Source organism: Hesperophylax consimilis, chromosome 8 (genome assembly GCF_061612785.1).
Source record: "Hesperophylax consimilis isolate HC1 chromosome 8, BYU_Hcon_1.0, whole genome shotgun sequence".
Classification (NCBI taxonomy): domain Eukaryota; kingdom Metazoa; phylum Arthropoda; class Insecta; order Trichoptera; family Limnephilidae; genus Hesperophylax; species Hesperophylax consimilis.
Window position 1 is genome coordinate 18,985,890 of NC_142843.1, and position 15,442 is coordinate 19,001,331.

The following is a 15,442-nucleotide window of genomic DNA, read 5'->3' on the forward strand; positions in this document are numbered from 1 at the left end:
GTCTGATATTCTGATAGCCGGTAATTTTCGGATTATAAAGAAACTGGCTGAAAAGTTAATACAAGATTCAAGCGCATTAGATCACATTCCGAGGTCAGCAAATTGAAAAAAAAGCATTTCTAAAATTGTGCAATAAATTGCGTAAAATTTTAGCAAAATACACCCGGCTCATATCCCCCGATGGTCAGAGTGAGGTAATAAAAAAATTCCAATAAATGGTATAGTGCAGTTATTTTTATATTAAGGAGTGGTAAATATTAGCAATTGCCAATAACATAACAATCATATTATAAATACATTGTAATTCGTGATGAAAACCATACTTACTCATCCCACTTTCATGTACGAAATTGGATAATTTATTTGAGATGTCATTCCACTAATTTATGAGTTAACATTATTGACAAGACATATTATTTATTATAGACGTATGTAGAGCGATTTATTGAATGTTGAATAATGATCCCAATGTTCAAATGAAGAGTTTAGACATAGTCAAATATTAAAGAGGCGTAGATTGTATGTTATTTTTGCATAAATAATTTACTATTAATTTAATTTCAGTATTAATTTCCTTCCTCTCAAACGGAAAATGGTATGGGAAAAAAAATAAACGATGTATGTCATGCAAGTTTTTGTATACCAAGGAGTGGTAGGTAATCAAAAATCCTCTTCCACGCCTTATTCTTGGCAATGCCATAGTCCCACTCACTCCAGGCTGTTGTAATTATAAAATAAAATAAAATGTATGGTTTTCACATTTAAATATTTTTTGGGTCCATTGCATATTCATTTCATAAAAGAGGCATAATTATTATTACACTTGAATATTATTTATTAAAGTAAAAAATTCTAGCCGACTAAATTATTTTTATGATCCCAACTGACATCTCAATCAACTCAGTCTCTTCTGTTGAGGAAAAAAATTCCATCGTCTTAACATCATTCCCATACGAATCCGAGATTACAATCACCCAAACCACTCTTATGCGATTCAATTATTCATCTCTTTGTACAAGCTGTGAATAATTTCTCTTTCCTTCGGCACAAGGTTAATATTTGTAACTGTATTCATCATCCGATCATTGCAACATCATCCGCAGAACACACTCCTTTCTCTTACCTTTTAACTGGCTAGACTGGGGAAAGAACTCAACGTAAACTTGAATCATGTTAAATCCACCGATTTTAACCATTACCCAAAAACACATACGACAGATTTAAAATGGAAATCAATTAAAAATACACGATTTATGCCAAAAATTAGATTACTGAAAGAAATATTTCACTTTCGGCCATAAAATTAAAATGAAATATGTGAAATGAGCATGCCTATAAGATCGTCTACACGTCGATATATTGATAACCTACACTTATGTATTTCGATGTTCGTTGTTATATTAAATTAAAAAGTCGAGTTAATGTATTTTTGTGGTCACCGGTGTCCAAAATCAAATACGTGCACCATCTCTGCGTCACTGATTACTCTATGGAGGCCTAACACTTTTAAGAATCTTTAAAAAAATAATGCGTATTTTATTAAATTAATGTGTCAATGGGAAAGCCGAAGAGATGAGGAAAATATAGAAACAGTGCCCATCTTTCTGTAGTGAATAATCAGTGATGTGACTCAGGTGAAAGACAACCACTCTGATTCGAACGTTGCTCGAAATGATTCCAGACACGTTCAGTAACCAGATCTGAATATATGGTACTTCCCAACCCTCCTTTTCTCTATCCCCTCCCACACTCTCTTCAACTTCACAACTTGGCCGAATTAGGTTACCATTGGCACTGGACAGTGCAGTATTAAATTTATTTGTAAAAACAAACCTACCCATGGATATAATACCATAATAGCTATCTTCATAACACGTAATATGTTTAAATTCTTAACTAGCTGGTATTGATTATTAATTGAATTTTAGTCTGAGCATGATCTTTTAATTTTCCAGTAAAAAATCAGTTCATAAGTTGTGCAAACACCCTACTCACGAATGCCATAATTTTTAATTGAAAAAAAGGTTAATAAAGTAATCATGTAAAATTGCTGGTGGCATGTGTAATATGCTTACTCATCGATACATATTACAAATATAAGATAAATTGATTTGAACAATGAAATTGGTATTTAATTATCTGATTAAAATTATGTAACTCGTAAAAATAGAATGAAAAATAATAGTGTTAAAACGAATGTTATGGTCTCTAAAGATTGAAATTGTTCAAATATGAATAGATTTAGGAACCAAAGTATTATTTAATTTTGTAAACTTAGTTTGTTTTTCACAATTTAATAGGAAAAACCGGATTAATACATTAAAAAAAACTTATAATTATGGACATAGATGATCAATTTTATCTAGGCTTGTTTTTGGCGTACATTTCTCCCTGGATCGCTGCCTTTTAAAAGACGATCAGAAATTGAACTTAAAAATGAACACTGTTAGTAAAGTTTAAAAATAACGACATTCGCAAAAATTTATACAAAATAAATATAAGTGCATTTTTTAAAAACAGAAAAAAAAATTCTTAGCTACTTTATCGCTTGTTATAATCATTCCCAAAATCAGTTTCAACTTTTAAAACCAATTCAAAACCCAGTTCTAGAGGTCATTGAACCGGAGTTACACAGAGATACACTACCGAAATTATTAGTTATAATAATATCCAACCAAATACAACCACTGCTTTAAGATCTGTGGCAAAGACTAGTGTTTTACATGCAGGTTGTCATGTAGGGTTGATTATATATTTTATTGTATTAACAGCATTTAGGGTGACTACATTTCCATGGGTATTGCGTCTGAAAAACATGTTACGTAATGTTTTCATATTTTTCAAAATGGCTCACAAGGCCATGGAACGTAGACCACTTATTTTTAACTTATTTAAGGAGAAGATATACATAATAACGTCACGAATTTGTTTGACAATTTCTTTTAAAGCCGAAACAGCTGTAACCTATCATAAAACCGTATACAAAAATATTATCTATCTAATTCTGTGAAAATATACAATACCATATACATAACCTTCTAATATTCCTATTACAAAAAAAATTTTCATCCAAATGGATAAATGAAATTTTATCTGCTTGTTAAATCTTATTATTTCGCTACTCTGATTATCTTTAACGTTAAAGTGATGAAAGTCGACATGGGAAAAACGTGAACAATGATTTCATGACCACAGTTGACATTATAACAATTTGATCCAATTCGGATACCATCGAATCGATATCGTTATTCTACCGTAATACTTATTTTCTTCTATTGTTCGACAATCGCTCTGATTATATAGCACTATTTGAGAACTGAATAATGCGTAGTTATAAGATTTATGGTTATTTTTGCACGAATTTCTAGATAAGTATCATCTTTGGGAGTAATCACGGTATGATCAATGTGAAGCGATGTGATTTATATTCGAATTGAATGTTTATGATGATTTATGTATTTTTAACACTGACTACGACGTAAAATAAAATTGTTCCAAATTTTTTACATTTATCTATAAATTTATTTCCCTTCAAGCCTAGGAAGGATATTACAAGCCCCAAACATCATATTCCATTAGAGGCTCTGAAGGACAAATCTGACCGGTGCGTCCATACATTATAAAAGAATTTTTTTCATTTTTTCTATAATGCCTCGGATGCGTCATTTATTCGTCATTGAAAAGATAAATAATTATTCTTCTCAGTTTGTCTCAAATATTTATAAATGATTAAATGGATAGAATCCAAAAATAAGTCGAAATGTATTATTACAAATTGGCGGGATTTTTTCATTGACAAAAAGATAAAAATGATTATTGTGATATTTATCTTCTTCAACAAATTCTTTACAAAAAGAAATGTGTTTTGCGAATATCGAAGTTTTTCAAAATTAAGGACGTTTTGAGTCAAAGTTTTTTTGTTCACTTTTTCATGTTTGATATCAAAATTGTATTTTTTAGAAATATCAAAGTTTATTTTAAATACTGACATTTCAAAGATAATTTTATCTAGATATAAAATGGTGTTTTTTTACAACAACTTCAAAAATAAAAAGAAATATGTGGCATATTTTAAATACCTCGGGAGCTTTCCAAAATTCTATGAAATTTCACCGTGTCCTTGGGTAAAATTATTTTAAAACCCGATGGGTTAAAAGAACCAAGTTATCTACAATTTGAAATTTCACCGTGTCCTTGAGTTAAATTATTATAAAACCTGATGTGTTAAAAGAATCAAATTATCTTCAAATTGAAAACAGTTTTGTTTCTTGATTCGGTTTTTTCACCGATGGTCTAAAATAACGTTTTAGATGTTTTAGTATTTCTTAAAGGTCGTGAGTAAACATATTATATAGGTACTTCGAATGGTGTAGGCTTAGTAAGAATGTACGTAGACGTACGTAACCTCGTGGTACACCTGCCAATTACTGTTTTAGTTTTAATGAAGAAGACTTTTTCATCCATAATTAATTATGGCTCATTCATTAGTACGGGACGCGTTGGTCAGATTTTATGAGCGAGATGGATAAAATATGCTTAGAAACAATTAGAAGTCCTATTTTAACTCAACCGTTTGGCATTTTATCTGTTCGGTTCCAGTTCAAGATGGTGGCCATGTTTTGGATACTACCTTTTTGTACTGTCAGAGATCGCATACTACGAGATATCAAATCGGAATAATATATATTATGGTACCTACAGGCCTGAACAAAGTTTTAAAAAAGAATTAAGATGGTGAAATTTCTTTGAACAAATTGTATTATTCCTTTTTTGAAATAAAAAAAGTGTTACGTAATATAATTAGGGAATTTTGGATTTGTTTTAGTAAATTTCAATAAGAGAAAATTAGAAACATACTTTTTTGGACGCGTGGTTATAGAACTACTAGTAAGATATTTATTTACTCTCTGTTCTATTCTTTCAGTTTAAAAACTTTATGGATTTATGTATTTTTTTGTGTGAAAGCCTTTTGAGATTTCGGGGTTCAACATTTAGCCTTTCGAGCTTGTTGCGTAAATCGAGATGATAACCGCCCGTAAAAAGAAGTCCATGTAAAAGTGGCGGTAATACTAATAGATCTGCCTCACAAAGAGTGTGATGTGCCCGAAGTAAAAGTTGTCGGGCATCTCGGGTCCCCTCCGCTGCGGCCGCTTTCAGCCCACTATAAATACGGGGGGCGATTTTTCGGAAGTCACACTGCCTCCGAGTCTTCGTGCAAATAATCAAGTATGGCTAAGCTGTCCATTGTAAGTCGTCCAGTCATATTACGCTATCATGCTTTCAATTAACTCCGGGTTAAAGTGGGCTAAAGTGAACATATAATCCAGTGCTTTTATGCGGCGAGATCGCGTGTGCTATAGTTTCAATAAATTTATTTTGTGAAAAAATCATTTTAAGAAAAAAGAGTGAATTCTTTTTTTCGCTGTGAATTACTCGAAGTTTAGTTTTTGCAACAATTACAGATATTGTTTTTGTGTGTTACAATTTATCAAATTGGATTATGCTAATTTGTGAGTGATATATCTTTTTTTTTCTTTCAGTTGGCGCTCGCAGCGTTCGTTGCTGTAGTAGTAGCGGAAGCCCCGGGAGGCTATTCATACTCACAGCCCGCACCCCTTGTGCTGCTGGGCGGTGGAGGCGGTCATGGTGGCATCTCACTGGGTGGAGGAGGACACGGAGGAGGAATCTCCCTGGGAGGCGGCGGATACTCTCTAGGCGGAGGCGGAGGCGGCGGATACTCCCTGGGCGGAGGCGGAGGCGGATACTCCCTGGGCGGAGGATACAGTCATGGAAGCAGCGGTGGCTACAGGGCCGTGCACTCCGGTTATCAGACTTCCGAAGGACAATACGTTGACCCCCATCTCCTCGAGGAGATCAAAAACATCCTGCTGAAGGATGAAATCCAGAACGCGCAGTACCAGTCATCTTCTCACGGAGGCGGATTCTCATCTGGCGGACATGGACTCTCCGGATCTTACGGCCCTCCCTCTCCCGTGTATGGCGTGCCACACTACCAGGAGCAGGTTGTCGGTATCGAGCTCGGCCATGTCAAGCAAGGTATCCAGGTAGCTCAGTATGAACAGGACGGAGGCTACTCTGGAGGCGGCGGCTATGCCGGCGGCTTCTCTGGCGGATACTCAAGCGGAGGTTACTCAAGCGGAGGTTACTCTAGCGGTGGACACTCTAGCGGAGGCTTCTCCAGCGGTGGATTCAGCGGAGGGCATGGCGGAGAATCATTCAGCTCCATCGGATCTATCGGTTCCATCGGTCACGGATCCTCCATCGGATCTTCCATTGGATCTTCCATCGGCCACGGCTCTTCCCTTTCCCTGTCTTCCGGCTACTCCGCCCCATCAGGAAGTGGATACAACACAATCGCCGTCCCCGCCGGTTCCTACGGAGTCCCCCTGCAGCCCCGTTACGCATCACCCCATCATTAAGTCATCAGTCTATCCTGCTAAAGGATATGCTAAGTCTTCATAAAAACCAAGTCATCGCTCGTTTGTGATCATCAAATGCTTATCACATCTAATCATCACCCATCCTGTCGATATCATTTGTATTATACGATGCTTTCTGTAAATAAATCTCTTTATGTTTCACGTTAAAATGATGTTTCATTTGAAAGCTTGTCAAACATCGCAACAAGCCGTTTTACAGTAATTTTAAGTAAGACTTTGAGTAGACAATAGTTGTATTGTTAGCTATTAGTATGCTCGCGAGAATGGGAAAGAACAGCGAAGCAATGTCACTGCGAACTGCGAATGTGTGAAAACGTATTCAAAACACAGACAATGAGATCAGTGTGGTCGGCCGAATGCGGGAAAAAATGAAAGGCGACCTGTAGATTTTGCCCGATGAGATTGAAATAATAACATCCGCGATTTAATTCGGTCGAGAGAGTGGAAACAGGTTGGTCGCGGGCGGCTACTTTTTGTCCGGCGCGTTCACCTATGAAAGTGAACGGGAGTGGCGGAAGTACGTACAGCGGATAATTGCTCAGCAGCCGGGTGATGAATGCGTCCAGCCCGGGGCAGGCTGGCGGATGTGTGTCACGGGAGTTTCACTTTTAGTTGCTTTTAGCCACCGCAGTTCGGTGACCGGCTGGGGGCGGGCGTCCACCTGGCTGCCTGAGCCGGGCGGCGTACCCACTGTCCGGAGCTCCCCTGGTCACGAGTTCATCGGAGCACCTCTCTCGCGTGCCCGCTCTTCGCCTCGCCCGTCTCTCCTCGCCTGTCGGGCATATTGGTAAAAGCTCAGACCTCTCTCTGATGCGTCATCGCATGATCGTTGCAATAATATTAATCCACACAATCTTTATTCTAATCGAATACTCACTTTCAAAAATGTTTTATACTAAGCAGTTCTAAAAACCGTTATTACTTTATGTAGCTGGTATAAAACAAAAAGTACGAGATTACAAAGCTTCTACTTACAGGTACAAAGGAAATAATACAAAAAAACATGTCATCTAGATAATGATATTTATTGGTTTGAAAGTTGAAAGCGAGGATTAACATAATATCCAGTTTTATTATTGGAAGTTAATATTTATCCCATAACAATGCTGTGGATAATAGACAAGAAAAAAATAAGATTCATGAGAGAGAGAAAGAGAGAGATGCTCCGACTAAAAATCGAGAGTGAGGTCTAAAAAACGATAAAATCGCATCAAATGCAACTTGATAATAATAATCAGCCAGCAAAACATCTCCTTTCGGAGATTGTTAAATTCGCCAACTGCTGATTAATAATTAATTCTGTGAAAATTTCACTTTTCGATTCACTCGGTTATTCAATTACTCGTGTGGGCAGACTTTCATTGGATTCATCACTCATTCTATTGGATTTCCACAAAAAAATAACATTCACTTTTATCTTCAATTCAGACGAACAAATCTCTTATGAAGAAAGGCGTTAACTTTTAATATGCGGTTTATGCAGTCATAAAAAGTTACGCGTACTCCTGTACTTGAATTAATACTCGCAGGCCATTGTGTCTTCAAGGTCATTACTTATTCAACTAATGGTTAGTTCGTGACTGCAAGTGTTGGAGAGATTCTCGTGAGATGTGATTTATTAAATGATGTTCTTTGACGTATCTGACAAGATGAAAACCGCTGTAAATACACTTTACGTGTTGGAATATATTTATTATATTAATATAACGGAAACAAATTTACATAGAACTGTGACGAGATAGTTTTTGGAGAGGAAACAAATGGATATGTGTTCTCAGTCTCAATTTTAATAAAATTTCTTTTTGAGCTGTTTGCATTGCGTGTGTAACATAACATGATACATATATATTACGTGTACAATGTGCAATGACAAGCAGTGTAAGTAAATCGAACCACATGGCAGCTCAACAAAATAATATTCGATGACTATCTCTTATTTGAAGATTCGTACTTTCTCTCTGATAATATTATATGCATTAATATTTTTGCTCACCCTTTCAGTACTGGGCTTTTATTTACACATTTTAAGCTTGATAATACCTTAAACATTTATTTGAAAAAAAATTGTGTTATTTTTTATTGCTTACTAAAATTGATTTTTTTCTAATTTGATTTGATTATTTCAGGTCTCAAAAGTTTATATTTTATTAGTTATAAAACAAACCTATCCCACTAACAATTTTTTGATTTCAAACATTTTAATTTACACTGTAACATGCATAAATTTAAGGATAACATAAAAAAATGATAGTTGATCCCAGTTCATTGGAGGTTGTTCACCACTTTCCCACGGCGTTCTAAGGAAACAGATAGTTTCCTTCTTCACCGTACATCTCAATAATATAATGTTTTATTTTTAAAAGAAGTTACTTTTAATAAAAATCACTCTAGACCCCTAATGTCCAGGCATACAATGTTAGTAGTGGCGAGTACGAGTTTCGTACATGTTGTTAGTTATATAACTGGATTAAATCTCGTACCTATTCGTCAATTGGTGTTGCTGCCAAAATTTTAGTAAGATAAACGGAAAAAAGTTACAAGAATTATAAGAGAAATATTAAGATGAGATTGTGACTTGACCAAAGCAGCTAAGTTACAGTTATTTGGCAGTCCTGTGGAGAATGAGCAAGCGAGACTCGGCGTCCGCACCCCTTAGCTAGCTTCCCGAGAAGGCCCTCAAATAATGTATTGGGATTGAGGGAGAAAGAACCCGAAGACCCTAGGGATAGAAGTGAGTATCGGGTCACCAGAGACAGGGAGGATGGGCTCCAGTCCCCCACAGTCAATCCTCAGGCCCGTTCATAGCGACGGGGGAGAAGCAGGCGGGTTATGCAGCAGTCCAAGCAAAATAGCCAAAAAGGGATCTGTAATTATATTTAAAGTATTTGTTGCTCAAATAAAAGTTGCAATCTAGCATAAAAAGAGACGTCACGAGGAATATCCTTCATAAACGAAACGCATAATACGGGGAGATTTGTTTGACAAAATATTTTTCATGTTCCTCAGGTGGAATTCTGGTATTTAAATGATTAAGAGGAACGGCTGCGATGCCCTTTTCATACAAAACTTAAATTTGGGTTTGTGGCAGAAATACCCAAACACACTCAATTTTTTTAAATTAATATATCAAAGTATGCGTACAAAAACGCCTTTCGACGATTTTTTAATTTTATTTTTCATATTATCAACACAATGGGCATGGCAAGATTATTTTTTTATAATGACATTAACTCGTAAAAAAATGCCAAAGTTGCTTCTAAAATCATGCAAAATTGAATTCTTGATATCATAATTTAAATCACAAATAAGTAAAATAAAACCAACATATTGATTGTACCTTTTGACTAAAAAAAATTATTCAGTATGTTTGGGTATTTTGGCGTCAAATTTAGTAAAACTGGCTGTGAAAAGTCGCTAATATAAAGGTGGCAATGAAGTTTGGGACCAGAAGAAGAATGATGAAAGTAGATTCTAAAATTCATCTGAGTAGATAGATAAAATCCCAAAATTTAACACTAAGCTCATTCAAAATACCTATCTTTATCTAGGCATAATTCATTTTAATAACCTTCCATTAAATTTAAAAAATATCGAAAACATTCAGGAATTTCACCTTAAATTAAAAAATTACCTTAAACTATTATAAGTCCAAAATACGTTCACTACTTACATCTAGAAGTAATATTTTTTAAATCTTGTGTTGTTTCTTAATAATTTATTTACTTTAATACTAACATGTACATAATTGAACCAAAATTTCTCTCACCAAACACAAGAGCTTATTCATTGTCTCTTTATGGTGAGGAAAGGCTATAATTTCTATTGTTTTATATCTCGTTAATATCCTGTATTTATGTATGTAAAAAAAATATTTTTTCTAATATTAAATAAAAAAAAATAAAAAAGAAAAAAAAAGATTGAATATATTAAACTGGAGATCCCTGCGGCCCATGTGTGCTAATGCATGTTTAACTAAATTTCGAGAGATCTCAAAATAAAGCAAGAGGGAGCTAAGAGTGATGAATAAGATTTTGTCTATTTTTATTTTATTGACGCCATGAAAGCTTTAACACGCTCACATTATTATAGGTAAGTTGTACAAAGGAGTGTAAAAGTGAGTTGAGCATGGCATAATAAAATGAGTATGAAAGATGTAAGTAGGTAAAATACACGTTTGTAGTTATATTATTATAGAAAGTTGTTCAAAGGAGTACAATAGGTGTACAATATAATAACAAGAGTACAAAAGTAGTAAGTAGGTAATATGTAAGTACCTAGTTACAGCGCAATGTGTATTTATTTATTTATTTATGTTGGGTTTTCACAGACGATCTCACTTACGTGAGAACAATCCAGTTATGAAAACTCAGTTAATATACAAATAGGTACAACAATTACCAAAATCTTCTCAACCATAGGAAACATTGATTTTCATATACCTAAATAAAGATTAAAATATTAAATAAATAAAAATAAAAATTCAAAATTAAAAATGTATATGAAACACAAATATTAGAGAAAAGTAAGAGACGCAAGTAATAGATTATAATAATATAATCAGTGCAACATATTTTTTTAACAACAGCAGAATTTTTTTTCTGAATCCATATAAATTATCGACGAAAATATCTACTTCAGCACACTCAATCTTATTTTACAGTCGTCACATTTGGGTCAGAGGGCTAAAATAGGCGATATTATTTATGAAAATATTCAGATAAAAAATGCTATGGTGTCTTAAACAATGGGAATTGGGGAATCAAGATGGCCGTGGATAATTATGCATATTTATGCATAGTTTGGATATTATGCAAACATATTAGGTCAGTCAATTGCCTTCTTATTTTAAGTGTATTAATCTTAAAGTATTCACGACGTGCGTCGAATGATCTAAGATGGTCATGTAGTCCAAATTTAAAAGATAATAGTCTAAGAATTTTTTTTAACCGATTAATAATGTGGATTCCAAATAGTGCTTCTATATTCAAGTTTACTTCTAATTAAGGTATAGTAAAGGGTTAGAATTGATTGAGGATCTTTGAAAGGTTTAGTTATTTTGTGAATACATCCCATCATTTAAGTGATCTGGATTTAATGTCATTAATGTGTAAATCAAATATGAATTTAGAATCAAGAGTAATTCCTAGATTTCTTAAAGAAGAAACTTTTTTAAGAATAATCTTAAATGACATAGAAAAAATTCTTTATAAACTTATTTCGAGTAAAGTTTAAAATGTATCATTTAAGTGCATATCATCGACAGTACACCAGTTATTTAGTGTATCGAGATCCTTTTGAGGCACTAGATGATCGATAACAGACTTAATTTAACGAAAAATTTTAAGATCATCAGTGTAGCTTGTTATTTTTATAAAAATAAATTTGAACGGTTTATTTTAAATCTCGTATGCAATATTAGCAAACCCTTGTTACGTCTAATTGGGTGTTTTAAAGGAAAGAGTTAAATTAATACAAAAATGGAAGCTGTACATTTTTCAGTTTATTTAATTATTTATTTATCCACGCCTTCAAGGCTTTTACATGTGTACGTTTTCAGTAGTACAGTAATAAGTGTATAGTACAAAATTTAATAAACTGAGTATGAACGATATAAGCAGGTACAATACAAGTTGTCATAGAGAGTGCTGTGGACAAGGGAGTTCAATAATTGTACGTAATAACAGAATAAATAATAATATATAAGTTTAGACACAGTGTCGTGGCGGTAAGAAATGATTGAATAATACTTATTAACAAGTCTGCGCAGCCTCTGAATGGGCGAATTTAAAGACGTTTTGGTGGTTTGAACATTTAGAGATTTGTTTTTACATTAACCCCACAGGTTATATGTCATATTTTGGGATGTTGTGTGGATAGCCTTTTAAGGAAAGGAACGAGAGGCAGTTTTGGTAAGGTTAAAGAGATAAGGGGTTGGGTAGGAATCTAGGGATCAGTATGTCCAGAAGTGACAAAGTTACGAACATATCCCTCTACATGGATCTATAGACTAGTTGGAGAGATCAAAGTTTCTCCCCAAACCAGCCTCTCCCGATCTGCTGGTGGGTAGGCGCATCCTGAACACATCTCACGCGATGAACGAGGGCACCCTTCTAAATTACCGAATGTAGCGAATCACTTGGGATGACCTATGGCAGAGGTGTTGGCTATGCAATAATTGTTAGCTTGGGCGGCGGTACCCAAAACCGCTTTCCAAATTGAAAAGGATATGCAGAAAAATAAGTGATAATGGATGTGTGATGCGTTGGTTGAAGTGATCGGGGTCGTCCTACGTAGCACGATCATGAGTGGGAATAACAGAAGAAACTGTTTATACTATGAGTATGTAGATTAAGTAAATTGTGAGCCTAGAAATAGTGTGGTGTTCCACACTCACTGCTCGCGTGAAACGGCATAGCTGATAGTTGGCTAGTTCTTTTTTAATGGTAGCAATTTTTAATTTATTTTTACCATGAAAATGGAAATATTGGTCATCTTTATGAAATGTGATACAACACTTCCAAGTAGGTACTCAAAATGTTTACTGCCTATTCGTACCATAGTGCCCAGCTATAAATAGCTTTTATTAGATTAGGTTTCACGGTGAAAGCACAACTGAGGTGCCTCCAATCAACTTGCAACGTGTAACGTTTAACAACAGCAGTTGGTACATGATATCATCAAAATACAAATTTCGATTGTGAGTCTGTCTGAACTCAGAATTCAATGAACCACATTTCTCAAATTTTCTTTGAATTTAAGTGTCATTTTCAAATTTTTATCTGATTGTGTTAAAAATTTAGACAAGCAATGTATTATTTTAACAGAAAATTATTTTATTTAGTATTATACAAAATTATCGTGTCTGCACTAGTACAGTTAATAATTGCAGTGTTTTACTCTCACGATACTTACATTAATTGGATTATTGTATGACTCGACATAAGCAAGGGAATCACCGTAATGGTTATTGTTAATAAAAAAAAATAGATTGCTTTTATTTTTAATAGAGCGTTGAGCTACTTTCAATTCACCTTAACAATAATTGTTTTCACACTGATTCGTGCAAATTTATTGATTAGCCGAAAAAAATTTTCTACGAAGATGTGTTCATGTAATTCGGATCTCACACTAATCCTGAGTAGTTTATTTATTAAATACATTTATGATATAATAATATTTTTCTAAACTAAGTTATAAATAAGTGCACAAATTTAGCAAAGCTTTTAGTTTATTTATAGGTAGGTAAGTATGCATCAAATGAAAAAAATATAGAATGTTTGTATGTGTAATTTTATGCTTGGATCAAATATGAGTTTCTTTTACATAAAATGAAAGCAATGATGAAGTCGATAATTTCTATTATAACAAAGTTTTTATCATAATAATAAAAAAAGTTACAAAATCGTACGCGTAAAAATAATTCCAAAGAATATTTTTTATTGCGATGATCTAAACACATGTCTCAAAGTCATAATCATCATTAAGTTGGTAAAATGTTGAATTATAACAGATAGTTTTGTATGAAAAAATAAGAGAAACTCCGAACACGTAACATACTAACGAGAAGTAAAGCATTTTGTAACGGTCAAGGTTTTTTTGCTGGTTGCTTACGAAATTTTTTTATGTTTACGAACGTCTCTTAATTAATGAATAATTTTTATTTTTTTATTACGTTTATTCAGTTTTTTTACAATATTGCATTTTACATAAATTTTACAAAACTGAGCAATCAGTTTCATATTTGTTTGTTTACATTTACATATATCTAAATACATATTATTTTGGAGTACTGGATTCGTATGTATTTCATAGTTATTTCAGGTTAGATAGTTTATTAAAAATAATTTGGAAGAGCTTGCGGGTTAAAAATTTGCGAACGCAAATATAATAAAAAATCTTTTGCATTTTTTTTATATTTGCGTAACTTTTTTTTATTTTTCACAATTTGTATTTGAGGCATGTTACAGATTTAATAACTCTCAGAATCATCCCTGTGAAAGACTGCCATTCAAAATCGAAACATCTTCTTCATTTTCTTCTTTTAAATATGCTCCTCAGGCCCATTATCATAGTTCCACTTGCTCTGGGCAATTGAAACTTTCCTACGGTATTCATAAAAATAAAAAAGTAATTTAATTTTAGTTTCTAAACAAAATAGTGATTGATATACCGCGAACCAATGGAATGTTGCCATAAATTAAGCAAAAGAAATGCCGATATGAAATGCCAAACTGCCTATTGTTCATTGAACTCTTCTTCCACCTGTCTAAAGCGTTTGGTTTTATGTTCGTCATATTGGTATAATATTACCGATTTGCCTAGAGCCATGCATACCTAACACGTGGTGAATCGGCATTTTTGATATAAGTGTGCTATGAAATTAGTAAGCGATATGGTACGTAATTTTAATCACCACTAGGCAGTCGCCGGGCTAAGGCAGCAGAATAGAGGCTATATTTTCGTTTGAAAATAGATTTTACGTAATATGTTAACATGTGTTAATATGTGTTAAATATTTTATTTCTGGCTAGAACTCTAGGCAATACTGTGCTGAACTTCTTGTGATAAACATACCTTTGATAATTACCCGCCATACATCATTATTCTACATACTTAATAACAAAAAATCGCGGCAGAATATTTGCAAATTAACTGTGCTCTTTAAACTATTTAATTTGTTAATAATACTAGCAGTTAAAAACCCGCTCCGCGGGTTTTTTTCTACTAGGCCCTGCGGGCGGCTCTTAGTTGGGCTTCGCCCATTTTAAGTGATACTAACAACAGTTACATTTAATAGATAGATATTAGGACATTCACAGAGAGAGGGTGAGTATATATTTTGTTAAAACAAGGAACAGGAAGGAGTTAATTAATAATAACATGCTAAATTTACGCATAATAAGAATGACAGTTGTTTGAATAAATGAAATTTTACGTATTTGTGATGGATTATATCAAATTAAACACTATTATTGACTACA

At 33.8% G+C, this 15,442-nt stretch overlaps 1 protein-coding gene across 1 annotated transcript; it reads left to right on the forward strand.

Annotated features, from left to right (window-relative positions):
* Window positions 1–5,202: 5,202 nt before the first annotated feature.
* LOC149421680 (uncharacterized) lies at window positions 5,203–6,598 on the forward strand. Its single transcript, XM_089634482.1, has 2 exons — window positions 5,203–5,246; window positions 5,541–6,598. Exons 1-2 carry the CDS (start codon window positions 5,229–5,231, stop codon window positions 6,438–6,440), a joined length of 918 nt encoding a protein of 305 aa, XP_089490608.1. The 5' UTR covers window positions 5,203–5,228; the 3' UTR covers window positions 6,441–6,598.
* Window positions 6,599–15,442: the final 8,844 nt, after the last annotated feature.